This window comes from Aplidium turbinatum, chromosome 6 (assembly GCF_918807975.1).
Source record: "Aplidium turbinatum chromosome 6, kaAplTurb1.1, whole genome shotgun sequence".
In the NCBI taxonomy this organism is placed as follows: Eukaryota; Metazoa; Chordata; class Ascidiacea; order Aplousobranchia; family Polyclinidae; genus Aplidium; species Aplidium turbinatum.
Genome location: NC_137477.1, coordinates 4804884 through 4821456, shown reverse-complemented (window position 1 = coordinate 4821456; position 16573 = coordinate 4804884). Strand labels below are relative to the sequence as shown.

At 36.2% G+C, this 16573-nt stretch overlaps 1 protein-coding gene across 1 annotated transcript; it reads left to right on the top strand.

Annotated features, from left to right (window-relative positions):
- The first annotated feature begins 952 nt into the window (after nt 1–952).
- LOC145772273 (uncharacterized) lies at nt 953–16520 on the top strand. Its single transcript, XM_082584138.1, has 10 exons — nt 953–1156; nt 2438–2539; nt 5730–5834; nt 8651–8726; nt 9279–9417; nt 9840–10033; nt 10742–10905; nt 11462–11600; nt 13503–13641; nt 15147–16520. Exons 1-10 carry the CDS (start codon nt 989–991, stop codon nt 15325–15327), a joined length of 1407 nt encoding a protein of 468 aa, XP_082440264.1. The 5' UTR covers nt 953–988; the 3' UTR covers nt 15328–16520.
- The last annotated feature ends 53 nt before the right edge of the window (nt 16521–16573 follow it).

Here is a 16573-nt window from a genome sequence, read left to right as displayed (position 1 = left end):
AGTCCTTTATGAGTAACAGATTGAGTCAGGTTTATCCGGTTGAAATTACTTCTTTTTAAGTTTTAAGACTTGTCGAGCAAAGTTTATTGTTTAAATTGTTGATCGAGCTATAAGTGTGAATTCAATTTTGTTATTACACTATTCAACTTAAACTCTTTTTCAAAATAGTTTTTCGTGCGCAGAGTTTGGATACATATTGTGATGGTGTTTTGCATCAACCCCATCATTACGAATCACGTTGCAATTACGTGCAGACGCAACTTCTAACATGAGGTTGTTTAGATAAAAACTTTGCGTCAGTCTACTTTTTTTTAAACCAACTCAGTAGCAAACTTGACAATGCTTACGCTTCCTCGGGCCCCTTGAAAAATTCTGGGTCTCTAAAATCATTTTATGCCCGTATTCAAAAGTACACCCTTGGTTCTCTCGTCTTCGCTACTGGGTTTTATTTTTTGTCCTTCTACAACAGCTGAAATCTTTTAGCGACAAGGCTCATTTTTTATTTTATATCAAGTTTAGGATGTCATCACATCATTTCCCGACTCACTCTCACTGCGCTATGCAAGAAAGAACACAATCGGAACCGTTTTTAAAATCTTTGGTTTGACCCGACGTGGAATCGATTTCAGATCTACCAGCACCAAAGCCGAAAGCGATAACCACTCGGCCACTGAGCTGGTATTACTGGGCTAACCTAACTTTTGTTGGCGGCGTTAAGTTTTTGGATCAGAAGGAATGATTTCCTTTTTTTTACAACTAGAGGTATAAATCCACTTACTGACAAAGCATTGTATTCTATGGCTTTTGCCATGACAAACATCCAAAAACATATTTAAATATTTATCAATAATTATTTTGTATGACTGCATTCTTGAAATAGATATAGCCCACTTCTTTGCATGCACGTTGATCAGGATAACTATTTCTTCTTGTATAAAAAAGGTGAGAAAATTTGGTTTTAAGTTTATTGACGTATTTTAACGTAACAATGGTGACTCATCAACCGAGACGACGAAAAGGAAGCAGTCGCAAAGGCACACAACCAGATGAGAACAATAATGTTGCAAAAAAGCTGCCAAATACTTCAACTTTAAGTGCGTCCAAGAAGTTGAAAAATGACAATTCAAATGCAGATAATGCGCCAATTCATGACGTGGTAAGTTTCGTGTATGTTAATTTATAAACAGGTTTTTCTATCTCGTGTCAAGCAAAAATCATCAGCATTACTAAAGAATAGCGCAAATCTGTTCTCCAATAAATGATCACTGAAATTACTACGTCTTTTATTTCTGAAATACTTTGTATTCCATTTCTTTGTCATGTGATGATGCACAAGAGACCTTAATAATTTGATGGAATAGAACTGAAGTTTATGTGATTGCCATCAAAGCATATGCAAACGAAAAAGTTGTTTTTCATCGGGAATTATTGCGTCACTATTTTAATCGCAATGCATGCCAGTGTATGATTAGGTTGTAAGTTTTCATATTTATCGCTTTCTTGTTCCGTGCATCATGCTATTAGACCAGTGGTTCTTAACCTATGGGTAATTACCCACATGTGGGTAATTTCAGGATAACAGGTGGGTAATCAGCTGAACCAGAATACTTAGAATTATAGATGTAACAAACAATGTCACAGCTGTAAGTAGTAAAGTTGCTTTATTACTTACACTTTTTTTTGAAGTTTTGAGTCCGTTCAAAACAACCAAACAAGCACAGTGATATTTTATCATTTTTAGAATTGTTTCGTCATAGTGATTTATTTTTTGCATCATTTTTGTTGCCGGTTTTATGTATTTCATATTTGTGACATAATAGTAAGATGTTTCTTGTATAATCAGTTCAGTTACAGTTGTTTTATGAGCAAGCTTAATGGCTGCGTTGCTGTTAGCAGTTGTTTGAAGTAGTTTATATAGTGTACATTTAGAGTTAGTGTTGAGACGAGCAAGCTATATTCTTTTGAAGATGAAAGCTTGAGAAAATTCTGGAGAATGATGGGGAAAGCATATCCAAAAGTTGTGCAAAACCACTAACATTGTTGACTATGTTCCCTTCCACTTATCTCTGTGAATCAGCATTTTCAAGTGTTGTTGCTTTGAAGTCAAAATTTCGAAACAAGTTGTTAGATCTGAAGTCAGATTTGCTTTGTGCAGTATCCAAAATCGCACCCAATATTGCATCGATTGTACACAAAAAAAAAGCGCAAATGTCTCACTGAAACTATTGATGCCGTTCTTTACATTAAATGTTGTTTTTGCTGAATAACGCTGTTTTATATTTTTAATATGAGAAAATAGATAAAATTAGATTTTGGGTAATGGGATTTTGATCTGGACAGAAATGGGTAACAAGGGAAAAAAGGTTAAGAACCCCTGTATTAGACAATATTTTTCCCAGTTATGAGTTTCGGCAAATGTAAGTTTTATTTTTTTTAGATTCGACACAACCGCAAAAACAAGTTCATTGTCGCGATGCTTTTGTACATCGCCATCGCAGGAGGGGCTCTCTACTTTCGAGGGATCGTCACTTTACCAGCGGTGGGTATTCTTCTTCGTTTGCAATGTCTTGATATAGTAGTTGTGGCACAGTTTAGTAGTAGTCTGGTTTATTTAACTACTTTTTTGTTGGCGGACAATTGAACAGAGAGAAAGAGAGAGAGCGAGGGAGATGTTTTTCCATTTGTCCTTTCAACACGAGAAAAATTACGTAGTTACACAATAGAACACATATATAATCGGGAAAGGACTGGCAGCACTTGAAGAAAGGAGTGCATTTGAATAAACATAATTTCGTCTGCTTCAGGGGCTCTGTTTTCATGCTTCGAAGAAATTGCTGTGGCAATGCAAAGATAGTGCTAGACAGTAGTACTCTAGAGACGTTTTGAAAAGAATACAGTCATGTCTTTCATGTGGATAATACTTAAAAAACAAAAAAATGTTTTTGAAAGGCGCCAAGTCAACAGTTTTTTCTTCAGTTTTTATGTTTTGATGTCTAATGTTATCACTTATCACGTTGTGGCCTGCCGTTGTGAATCATATATTTCTAAAAGTTTCTGCTTATTTGCTTTGTTTTAACTCATGAAGAGGTTTAAATACTCCCTGAGGCTTTCACAATCTGTCTGGAGGTTGTAAGCTTTATAAGCTAAAGGATATTCCCTGTGATATTTAGAACCAAAGACAAACTTTACTTAAAAAATAGCGTGTTTTGTATAACTAGTTGCGTTTTTTGTTTATAAACTAACCTGAGCGCCGTTAAATCAGCTTAAAACTTTTGGTAGGAATTTGAGGTGGATTTTGACATTGGATTTAACGCCGCAACAAAGCACCAAGATCGAGCTCAAATAAACTCGCGGGAGATAGTTGCCCTAGCTTCAAATCAGTCATTTTTTCAATCAATAAATCTTATCCAGCAAGCAAAATTGGTCCTTTTTACATCGATACAACGTCTACGTCTAACACATCACTTCACAACTATGTTGAATTGATGAAAAAATAAATATTTTGCTCGCTGTGCAAAATTTAATTACCGACAAGGACTTAAGTACGGTACTCTAATTTGCATGCAAATGCTACTGCAATGTTTGCGAACTTTTTTGAACTCATTTGGTTTTAAACGGTCACAAGATTTGATGCGCGCTGACTGATTTGTGTTCATCTTATAAATGTCTGTATGCAACTTGGCCAAGTTTAATTTATATCGATTTTTTGTAAAGAAGTGACTTGTGTTTTGTTTCAAGTTTAACGTTATAACTTTGTGACAAGATTACTTTTGATATAGGCTTCCATATATAGATAATTGATCGAAAACAAATCAATCGGGAGCATCACCCTCTCTAATGGTTAACGAGTTTTTATTCGGGTAGCCTAGTAAAAAAGTATCTTCTTCTCCTGATTGTCAAGTGATAAAAAAGGGAGGATTTTCATTCAAAGTACAATAAATCGGTCGTTGGTTGCGGCAGGGTTAAAAATGTTATTCGGCTTCATTATCATGAAATCTAATCTGTCTGAATTGTAAAAGTCTCTCAAATTTCCTGACTGGTAACAGGCCAGAGTACTGCACAAAAGCAAGGTTAAGGTCTACTTTAAACTGATTGTAACAAACTTGTTTTCGCTACAGCGTAAATAAACTTCACCTGATAGCGCGGGCAATCACACAAAGATCATGCACGACCTGGTAACGTGATTCGTCATCCCTTCACTGTCATCATTTGTCTGTCACGTTCATATAAAACTTGTTTCTCGCCAAGCGCGATTTCCTACTGGAAAAGGAAATCCTTTCTCACATGACCTCAACAGCTTGTGCCGTTCGTCCTGCAATTCCCGTTTTCTAACTTTCGACAGTGCTGAAACCGTTGCTAGTCAACCCCCTTTCATTCTTAGACTTGTGTGACATCACAATAGCTGTAACGCTAGTAACTATAATGAGTATTATTATTATTGATTCAGTTATTGTGACACACACACAGTGGCGGATTTACCTATGGCGTCCCCTAAAATTCCAATTTATTTTTTTATGTCTGCATGCAAATTTCCTTTTTATGCTATACTTTAACTTGTAAATTTCCATTTTACTAACGTAAAACAATCAATGCATGATGTTTAGTCTCGGCAAGTAGACCTACTAACCGCTAATAACGGTGCAAGAGACAATAGACATTATATAAAATACTAATAAGTTAACTAATAAAGAAACTTTTTTTAACTCAAGTTTAAATAATATAATGCATGGTTTGCAACATTATCAGCATGAGTAGTTTAATCGTATTGTTCTTTTGCTCAATTGCATCATTGTCAGTTCACAATATTTTGTTTTGCTGATTGGGCGTAGGCCCGATTTCGCATATTCTACAAAATAGAAATCATCATCATCATCATCATTTTCAGCCTGTGAGAGCCCACTGCAGAGCGTAAGCCTTCCCCTTTTCATGCCAATTTACATGATTATGTGCTAGTTGGTACCAATTGGTTGTATTGCAAAAATAGAAATAGTAGACTCTTATTGCTGCAAGCGCTTTGTTCATATTTGAATTATTTTTTTATTTGCAATATCTTAACTGAGTACCACTCACTTGTACTACGTACACCTAGGCCTCACCGTTTGAATGTTTTTTATAATGCATATTTTGGGCTATGCACCAGTGAGCTTCAGGCACTCTAGGTTGGTGATTTATTGAAATGGATCTTGGTAGTTACCCCTTTTCATTCACTTGGAGCAATCACTATTGTATAGCCTAAAATTGTAGTGGAAAATACCTAAATTATCATTTCACGTTCGTTATTACTTTTAATTGCCACGAGCGGCATTATGGCATTGCCTCAACTTTACAACTGAGTGTCACTTGTGGTGTTGATTTGTGATGTGGGAATGACTGGTAGCCTACTTGACTTAGATAAGCAATTTTATTGATAAAAACGCAAAAAAATTTCCCAAGCCATTTGCGGCGAGGTTGTTCCATACTTCTTTGGCACCCCCTAAAATATTGCCCTAAATCCGCCACTGCACACACACCGTCTCAAAGGGGGTTGAAACCCCCATTTCTTCTTGGCTGCACTACTGACAGTTTCGATATGTTTGCCCCCCAGCCACGGCTTGCCCTTATCTAGTTTGGTTGTGGGATAATTTTGAACTAAGGCAACAGAAGCAGCGTATTCGCAAAACAACACTTTTATGGTGACATTTTTATAATTTTATTCCCATGTTTCAATTTTCTGCATAACTTGTTTACAGACCCCAGATCTTGCAAAGATAGAAGATTTAGAAACCATCAGTTCGCTGTCAACAAACGATACAAAAGAAAACCCCTCCCCAGCAATAACATCTCACGGGGCAAAGGTAAGCGATTTTCATTCCTCAAAAAAGGCGAAAAAGTGGTCAATTGTTTTGTGAAACGTCTTAACGCTCATGTAGTTGTTATACACGTCATCTTCACAGTGATGAGGCTTTGTTGATGAATAATAAGACTTGTCTACGTACATGTCTACTGGTTCAAATGTAATGCATGAGAGTAAGCTTAGCCAAGTCTAAGCTAGCAGTTTAAAGGTTACAATAATAGCAAAACTGTCCATATATCAAACTGAATAAAAACTTAAATAAATAAATTGTGATTGAGTTGATTGTTTTGTTAACTAATTTAATGTATAATTTATCGCGGTTTAAAGTCAACACAATTTAGAGATTTGTCAAATCTATGACCGGCAAGATTTTTTTTCACATTTTTGGCTTTATTTTGTTTAATTTGATTTTTGACCAAACAAAAACTTTTTTTACAAAGTTTTAAGTTTTGAGCCTGAAATATTGCTTTAAATATTCTAAAAGCAATGATACTGTATATGCAGGTTTCAACAATGTTTCTAACTGTGGTTGGTCATCAACAATTCCATCAAATCTCAATTCATTTGTGTAGCAATACATTACAAAATACTCAATAATTGACGTAACAATATACTGAAAAGTTATCTAAAATCGTATTCAAGCACAGGTAACAACATTTATGACGTCATTTTTGTAACAAGCAAAATTAAGCCCTCATTTTTAAAGCTCAATTGCATATTTTAATGTAATTATAAATGCTTGCTTTGGAAAATTTCAAAGTTCTTTGACTTTCATAAAAACCTCGTACAACAGAACACCCACAGCATGTGCAATGTTGAAAACACACGATTAAATCAAGAGTTCAGCCTGCTGGGCTGTTTACTAATAATTTTTGGCGAGACAAAGTGTTGACTATACTTTGATTTGTAAAACGTGTTCAAAGAATTTTTGAGCAAACAAATAGAGTGTTATCTGTCTATCTTTAATGGCGTAAAAAAGCCAGCAAAAATGACAGATTTTCATTCTTAATAGCAATTTACAAATTTTATCAGTTTTACCTCGTACTGTAATGTAAAAATGACAACTTATTATAAATGGGATTGGCTTTAGGTGGCCATAATCATGACAGAATATTTTTGATTTGCCTGAAAACAAACAACTTTCTGTAGCTGACGCAAACGATCATGACACAATAGAAAGGCGTGTGATGCACACCTAGGTGGGTAGGGACAACGTGAGACGATAAGATTGAAATTAGCTGCGTTGAGTACTTTGTTTGTGTTTATCCACCTACAATTTGATAAATTATAAACTCGTAAAAAAGTTTTGCCTTTTTCAAAGCTAAAATTGGTGGTTAATATTAAGTGCGTATCGAAATTATACCAAGCTTGAGAACATTGCAAAGTGGGAGAATTTCACAAAAGAATATTTAGGGCTCTGTAAATATGTTTGGTCGTTGTCTAACTGCTTAGCTCACATACTGTATAATAATCACATTTCCTTTGATTCCGTGGCATGATACTCAGATGATTTAAAACTTTTTGAATTGTAAAAAGGATCCTGGAGAGTATGAATGAGTAGTAGTTTCTCTTCATTGCATTAACATAGCAATGCAGATTATTAGTAATAATATGCAAAGGAAGAAGTTAATGCATGGCGATTTAACGTCATAATAGATGATTATTAGACGATGTCGTTCTATATTTAGATTTACTGCTTCTATAGCTTTGATATGGTAGCTTGAATTGTAATTAGATATTAAACTGCGATATCTACTCTTACATCTTTGGGTGATTGTAATGTTGTAAGACGTAAGAACTACTAATACTTGTCTTTGTGGCTTGCTAACAAACTGATCAAGTGATTAGCGTTATTTCTTTTAAGCTGTGGAATTCCGATTGGTTCTCTTTATTGACCTAACTGTTGTATCGGTAGCAATTGTTTGGTGGAAGTAGAGACAAAACATAAATTAGGTATCTATATGTTGTTTGTTTGTTTACTTTCTTCGCTAACATAAGAAATTTGCGTCAGATGCGATCTTGAGCCGTTATCTTTGTTTTTAGCGTTTGGAGCCAAAAATCTATTATTTTATCATCGATACTTGACAATATCTTTAAAGCAACCTTACAATAAAGATATCAGTTCATATTTGGCGTCATTGCAATGCAAAGATACAGCCACAAACTTTGGGTGCGGTGTCGCTCTTTTCACTTGGCTACATTTTAAACTTTTAATCTCAACCATACTTGCGACTAAAATTACTTTCGAAGTGATTGTTGTTTCATTTTAATTGTTCCAAAGGAACAAAACACGTTTCAAAGTGATTCGATGTTTTTGGTCAACAAATGATAAACGTAATTTTACCATCAGATCACCCTTTCTCGAGTAGAATTGCATTTTTTTTGTCAACTGAAGTAGATCAACATAATTAGTAGGCTACCCATTCTGGTGGTGGGATAGCGCAACGAATAAGGCGCTCGCTTTCCAATTATGCAATCCTGGTTCGACTCCCGGCTTAAGCTGGTTGTTAAAAATACCACTCACCTCTACCTAGGGTGTAATAAATTGGGTGGGTGTAATTGCTGAAGTAAAGGCGGCCGAGAGAAAGAAACTGGTCACCCTACTCTCGATAGTGCCGAAGGCTTAGTATAATGAGAACCTTATCTTCTCATCCCCCAATGCTTGGACTCACCTTTACCTTACCCATTCTGGTGCTAAGCTAAACATATATATGGACTGTCAGTTACTTTAACTGTGAGGTGCAAAAATCTATTTCACTCCCTGTCGTAATGAATAAATTTCAGTATTTCAAATCTTCATATTTTTATCTTTTTTAGATTATAGCCAACGTCACGTTTCCACCAAAGCAAGAAAAAGTAAAAACAACTCGGCCCAACAATGCCCAGGAGCAAAGTGAGTAGCAGAGCACTCATTACTCTCACTGAGGCATGTTGCATGCACTACTAAAACTTAAAACAGACCTTACTAAAGTTTTGTCTGGTAATCCAAACCTAAATAAAAATTCTAGCATCTTGTTTTGTAACAAAATGTAAAAGATTAAGAAACTTGAAACAATTTTTTTTTAGCTTTTTATTTTCTGGTTTTGTTGTGGCAAACCATAGTTATGTTTGTTTCACAGTTAATTTTGTGTTTTGATTTATTCGTGTTTTTTCCTGATACTGAAGAAGCCGCCTTTACGGTGGCAAAAGCTTTACCAATAAATTATACAGGTTTCCGAACCTGGCTGATTTTGTTTACTTATTACGTTGAACGGTTCAGTTGCATCCTAAACAAAGGATCTTTGTGCAATTTTTCATTGTCAACAACAGCGAGAAAGTGCAACAGAGGTCAAAAGACATCAGAGTCTAATTTATTATTCATAAAATAAGTTAATCGTATATTTTACAGAAAAATGTGTTACTTTTTTATTGTTTAGGCCTCAATCTAATACGCTCGTTTTCACAGAATCTAAAAACCTATTTCCTGATTTTCAACCCCACATACAAAACTATATCCGGCCATCGCCCATTTTGTCCAAATCTGGAAAAGTAGAACAGAAGTGGAAGGAAATGAAACCGAAACGAAATATTACCACTTCTGTAAGGTACGGCCTGGTTGGGTACAGATTCGCACTCAAGAAACTATAACTCAAAGTTTCAAAAATCTCACGGAACTAATTGATGGTATTTTGTGCATTTGGTCAAAAAACTTTTAATGTATTTCTAATGTAATGAAATGTTTGTTATAAATATACTACAATAATTTTATTTTGCGCCCATTGTGAAGATACAGTGTTAGCGTACCTTGCCACTTGCAGTACAATAATACTTGCCATGATTTTACATTTGATAATGATCATTACCAGAATCTTTGCTAAGTTACTGGTCATGAGCTGTCATTTCTTATTGATAGAATAGGAGTAGCCTATAGACCTACAGTTTTATTGGTTGGTTTATTTATTCTTTTAACAATCTTCAGTACAAATGTTTAGAATGTAGTATATAAATAGATTAATTGCTTTTTTAGGGTTTTTATCATGGATAACTTCCTTTCATCATATGAATGTGATGGACTCATGAGAGTTCACAACAGTCACGTGACACAACATCAAGCTCATGATCCTATTGTCTGCTTCAGTGGTGAACACACAATGAAACAATATTTGAAACAAACAAACGTTCCTTGGAAAAGCAGTGTGGGATGGAAAGACTTTACCCCAGGTTTGTAGTGATGATAATGATAATAATAGCATTTTTATAGAGTAACATTTATTGCAAGGACCAGACCCTTTAAGCGGATAATTTGGGGCCGGTACCAAAGAAACCCTCGGGAGCTAATCAAGATACTTCTTTGCCGGACCGACATTGGCCAATATGGAACTCTCACCCGTGGAAGGCCTTCCTCCCGGAAAGCGTGGAAGTATTGGCGATGCCTCAACCATTTAAGAACTGGCATTGGCAAGTGTAAAACTTTAATGAGACGCTGGGGGGGTATTCCATGGGGAGCAAAAGTTGCAAATGCGGACAGGAGCAAACGATGCAACATCTACTCGAATGCCCTGACCTAAAAGCAAGGTGATCTGCGCAGGATTTATCCGAGTTCAACGATAGAGCAAGAGCTTGCGTGATGCTCTGGGCTACGGCCGTGTGGCACACGGTGAAGAAGACACTTCTAAGAAAAAGGCACTAGGCCTATATTTAAAGAATACGCTGTGGTTTCATCAAGTTCCTGGGACCCTTAGAAAGGTTCCTTATGTTGGTGTAAAACTCGTGTGTTTACTTTGTCGTTCTCTATATGTTCGCGCTAGCAATAAAAAATAAAATTGACTCCGGCATATTCCGATTAATCAAAGTCGACTATGAAATGTTTGTGGTTCGTGCAGACTCCGATTTAACTCACAAATCATTGCAAAATGCTTTTGTATCCAGGAACGTATTGCTTGAATGAGTCTCTCTCTTCCCAGCTAGACGGAAAACTGCGGTGGAGTTCGAGTACCTCATTTTATCCGGGAGAGAACAAATTTTCAACTCTTTACGAAAACAAGGTTCAGCAATACGCTGGATTTGATGCTCGAAATGGTGGAAAACTGCAGGTAACTACTTAAACTGGTAATTTAATGAACGGAAAAGGAGAAAACCCAATTTTTGCGCTCATTTTCATGCTCATCATGAAGTATTTTAAAGCAATACAACAGCGTGCTCTTGGTAAGTATCGAACCAGCGTCCTTTGGATCGTCGAGCAGACGTTTTTACTTTTTGACCAAGCTGCCGTTGTTAATCTAAATCTTAAACCACAGAGTTTTGGATACGACGCGTTGTCTAACTAGAGTATATAAGCTATAGCCTACAGGTCAGACGAAATGTAAGACTCAACAAAATTGCAATAGCCTAAATGAAAACACCGCCCACCTCTACCTCGGGTGTAATAAATTGGGTGTTCATAATAGCTGAAGGAAAGGCGCCCGAGATAAAGGAACTGGCTATCCTGCTCTTCTTAGTGCCAAAGGCTTAATACAATGAAAAGTATATCTTCTCATCCCTGAAACTTGGAACTATGGGAACTACAGTATACGATCATCTATTTAGTATTTACATCAACTTTTATACCCACAGTACACTATTAAAATAAACCTTGTTGTTTTCCTTCAGGTCACCTCGTACAAACAGGGAGTTGGTTACAAGCTTCATACAGACTGCACGGAGGGCAATCGAGATCCGAGGGACAGATATTCAACCATCCTCGTCTACTTGCAAGATGTTGAAAAAGGAGGAGAAACTATATTCACTGGTAAGCTGCGTGCTTCAGTAAGCGAACTTTTATATTTAATATATAAAACTATAAATATTATCAACACTAAAAAAGCGTTCAATGCCAAGCAGAGCAAATGATGTCAAATATAGGCCTACTAATCTGTTAAAAACCTTACAGCCTGCCTCACCCTTAGGGGATTTTCAAAAAGTTCTTGTTCAAGTTTAAGTTATTTTAGGAATTTTGTGACTATATTTGATGCATTTATTGATCTTTATAATGCTTGCACAACGGACTTATATCAGGCAAGGCAAAAATATGTTAGATTTATTTTGGCAAGCTAATAAATTCGTGCACGAAAAATTCCAAAACTCAATTGCATATAGGAAATTGAAAAAGTTGTTGTTGTCATTATAGTTTTGCCATCTTGGCACCACTTGAGTGTGATGTAATCTCCACTAATTTGCCTTTCGCTACAATACGGTCCATTAACCTAAAAGTTTTAAAGGAAATTGTTATCAGAACAGCGCCGTCTATTCATAATTGTAAACAAAAACAATGGTGTTTTTGTAAGAAAACCACGGCCACACAAAGCCAAGATCAGCAGATTGGTTTCCAACCGAAGTTAATTTGCGTCAAAGCGGTAACAATGACGTGCAAAGCGATTTCTCTGCGAAGATTCAATTTGCTTTTTGAATTCTCTGCCAAGATTTCTTGGTTGATAAAAAAGATTCCTTTATTTATAGTCATGTATTGTCAAAATATAAATACACAAAAATAGTTAAGAATAAAAATTGTAAAGAGCTCAAAAGTATTTTCTTAATGAAGATAGTTTTTTTATGTATTTTGGTTTACGCCCGCTAATTGAAGATTTACAGTATATGAAGTGGACGGAAAGGTATAGAAGCCAATTTTCGAATCCATCTTCAAGCATACTGTAGTGGGCCAACAGCCAAGTAACTAACCCTGTTGGCCCACTGTGGGCCAACAGCCAAGTAACTAACCCTGTTGGCCCATTGTTGGCCAACTGTTGTACCAACTGTTTGGCCACATGTTGGTCACTGCGTTTGCAGTCCAGATATTACTATTTAGAAGTCCATGCCCCATCCTTTGAGCGCAGTCGAACTGACGCCCTCTCGAACGTCGAATCAGGGTTCTCATCACTCGGCCATGTAGGCTAGTCGGCATCAGTGAAACGTTAAATCAGTGTAGAAGATATTTGAACCAAAGCAAAAAAAAGTTTATTTTAGTCAGTTTGCTTATGCACAACCTCGGCGACATATTTATAATGTCTTCTGCCTTGTGATAAGGTTGGTATTTCTTTTGCAGCGACTAAACAGAATCACGTAGACCAAAAACTATTTTTAGGTTACGAAGCTACAACAATCGTGTCTTGCTGGCCCTATTGAAGTGTTTACAAAATACTGCAAGCAGATTAACCCACACAATTGTGAAATTCCACTTCCGAGCGTGTTTTAAATACCTTTTTGCGGAGTGTTATGACATTCTAAGAAATAAAAACAGTGCAAACACGAATAGGTTATTAGAATTCCACCATTTGCGTCTTGTGAGCTATTAACATTTGCTTGCAAAGTTTTATCATTAAGCACTCAAAGACTCGCAAACACCAATGTTGATTGCCGATATGTCATGTTCTTGCAAACAATAAAATAATACCGAAGTGATATCAATATGGCGAACAACAGGCTCTAGCTTTCGGAGTGATAGTGACGCAACAAATGAAACACTGATGGAGATAAAACCAATTTTTTGAGAAAAACACTTTAAATTTTGTATCACCATCTCAAATCTGTCAAGAATTAATAAACAGAAAGTGTGCTTAATATAAGTAGCCGAACCGCATGGCGTTTGTTACCGAAGTTTATAAGTCAAGCCACAAAAAGTAGAAAAAATACAAGATTTGTTTTCTTTCTTTTTCAGAACTTGGCATCAAAGTAACGCCACGTAAGGGAAGAGCACTCATCTGGAACAATATGGATTCAGAAGGAAATTGTGACCTCACATCTTATCATAAAGCTGCCCCGGTAGTCAAAGGAAAGAAGTATATTTTACAACGTTGGTAAGTTGAAATGAATAAAGATAAGTGATAATGATGTTGCGTAGCTCGAGTGGAAAGAGCCCTTATTCGACGCTTAAAAGGACGCTGGTTCGACACCGTACAAAAGCATGTTATTGTGTCTTTAGCAGTCGCTGTGTTATGTGTGAAGGTGGACTCAAATTTGGCTTCCTCGTTTTTGTCTTCTGAATCTAAAATTTTCTGCTCCCGGGCGTAAGCCTGAGGAGTTTTGAGCGCATAGTTTTAAAACCCCAATGTTTGTTTATTTGACCTGACAATGCTGTATAAGTTTGTATTTGTTGCTAGCCAGAACGTCCGGATGTCTGATACATCAATTGCAATATTTAGAATCTCGTATATAGAAAAGAATGCATGCAGCCTTCGTTGCTGCCATCTTAATTTTGCAGTGGATGATAAGCAAAAACTCTAATTCGTTTTCGACGAAAAACCATCATCTCTTTATAAGGCAGCAATGTTTATCTCCTAGCGAACGACTTGGATTTTACGGCATTAAAGTGTTTACAATCTCGCCATACATTCGTAATTGGATTTCATGTTTACTCTCTTTCAAAGGAACTGCTTAAGGGCACAATCATTTGCAGCTATAACAACACAAGATAAACAATTACTTTGCGAGGAGCAATCGGAAAGCACAACTGAAGTGTTTAAATTGCTGAGTCACTTCAATATTCTTGGCAAAGGATTTTAATCAGTATTAAAATGGCCGTAATATTTTCTTCACGCGCTGAAGTTTGGATGCGCGAAATAGCTTCAGCGAACTTAAATAAACCACAATTTGGCACAAACATCATAAAAATTAACATAACGGAAATAGTTTGTTCAACGGCGCTGTGCAGTTGATGGCCTAATTTTAAACTAACCTTGCCAAGTATATAAATCCTCCAGGTTTCTTAATAGAAAAATATAAACGTGTACAATATTTCAAATACTGTTTAATAAAGTGTGCACTGTACAGTGTGCAGTCATGTATCTAGCTTAAAATAATTTACATCTGGTGATAAAAGTGTAATCAACTACATTTTACATTTACCTTTGGTAATGCGATGTAAACTTTAACTCAGTGGTTAGTAGGTCCGCTTCTGAATCGGTAGACATGGGTTCGATACCTTGTCGGGTCATACCACAGACTTTTTAAAAATGATTCTGAATCTAATTTCTGCTTGCCACTGAGCAATGGAATGGATTCGGGTAATAATGTTAATAAATAAATACTAGGTTAATAAATAATAATGTACTCAGTTACGCCGCTATACAGCTGCACTGACACTGTCTGCTTTGTAAAGCGTTAAAGAGCAATGCATTCTGCGATGGATACAGCGCTATTTAAAAACAAACATTATTTTATTTACATTAAATGTGTCCTAATATTAGATTGTACTTATTCTGGAAGTAGTTCTGCCCTCTTCTAATTACTTTCCTGAATCTTTTAGCAGAGAGTTTAAAAATTTATATAAAAACCTAAAGGTTAACTTGGGTTTGTATTTTAGGTATTACTACCAGAACTTCCCCATGTTGGGAAAACGATCCATTGCACCTGACCTACCAGTCCGTTCGCATGAGCTAACCCCAAGAGTCACATGTGATGAGTTTGAATCAGGAAGTTGCCGCTGGTACGACGAGTGGAACTTAGACCATCTTACTGGATACTCACGTGACAATTCCGTGTGAATATGCAGCTGTGAGATGACAATGGTTCAAACTGCCCTTTTGCGTGGACAGAACAGAGCGTAATTGATGATGATGGATCGAGCAGGTGCTCTTATGAACTCAGATCTGCACGATTGGACAGGGGACTAGCACGTTCAGTAAAGGCAGCCGAAAAATAATCGTTATTTTACGTTGATAAATTGAAAAGGTCGATCGAAAATGTCTTTGCTTTGCGTCGAAAACAAGAAAAAATCTACGCCATCACAAAAAAAGCAATTGGATTGCTGAAATTGTTTTTCCTCACACGCTGTGGGTGTGAAGTGTGATATATACATGCACAATGTTCTAGAGGCTTATTACGTGACAACACGTTCAATTGTGATGTTCAACTAGAAAAAAATTCTACTACTCGATTCTTTCGATTGGAAAACTCTCACATTTTTTTGCACACACAGTTTTTTTTTTCAAAAGCAGTTTTGGACATATTTGGCAACGTTTAAATATAGTTTTGCATTAATATTTATTAATGCGTATTATAATATAATAAGTCAACATATTATAATAAGTCAACGTATATTGAACTACATTATCTTTAAACTGACATTGATGTAATTTTTCCAATTTTTAATCTCTTTTGTGAGATGGGCTCCAAGACATTCACTGCTGTTGAGCTTGCTTTGTAGACCGGAATCGCATGCTGATTATTATGGTTATCGTGATTGTTGTTATTATAAAACCACTGTGGTTTTCTGCTGTCGAAGTGCAGGTCAAGCAAAGAATTCCGAATCGAGTTTCAGCCTAATCGGCACAATATTAACGGTATTTGTTCTTTTGTTTCATAGATTTTCTGATTCTATGAGCTGGTCTGTTCGCTGTTGCTGATTTAATTTAAATAAATTATTTGAAGAAGCTATCTTGGTCTTCATTGGGAACGATACTGTAAGGCTTTGGAGCAGCTGACAAGATGTCAAAACGGTCTTTCGCTGCTCCTGGCTGACCAGCTTGAATTGTTTACTAAGCATGGCTTACTATATTACTATAATAAATAAGCCATGTAATATAGTAAGCCATTTGTGAATTGTGTGTTATTGTGATGTAAGCTTGTTATGTGCTATAATAGAATCTTATTGGCAAGTAAACTTATTTCTCTCTGTCTCGCTTACAAGTTTGTGTTATCACATTTTTTTCCGCATATCATACCAACCACAAGAATAAAAAACTTTTATGACTACAAATGTTGTTTTGGAAGGGGGTTCACTCGAAAAAG

What these genes read in the sequence shown, in the direction of transcription:
- LOC145772273 (XM_082584138.1), top strand. Translation starts at nt 989, where the DNA reads ATGGTGACTCATCAACCGAGACGACGAAAAGGAAGCAGTCGCAAAGGC. An exon ending in CAACAATGCCCAGGAGCAAA is followed by an intron (nt 8,727 to 9,278) that starts GTGAGTAGCAGA and finishes TCGTTTTCACAG; the next exon opens with AATCTAAAAACCTATTTCCT. An exon ending in AATATTACCACTTCTGTAAG is followed by an intron (nt 9,418 to 9,839) that starts GTACGGCCTGGT and finishes TTGCTTTTTTAG; the next exon opens with GGTTTTTATCATGGATAACT.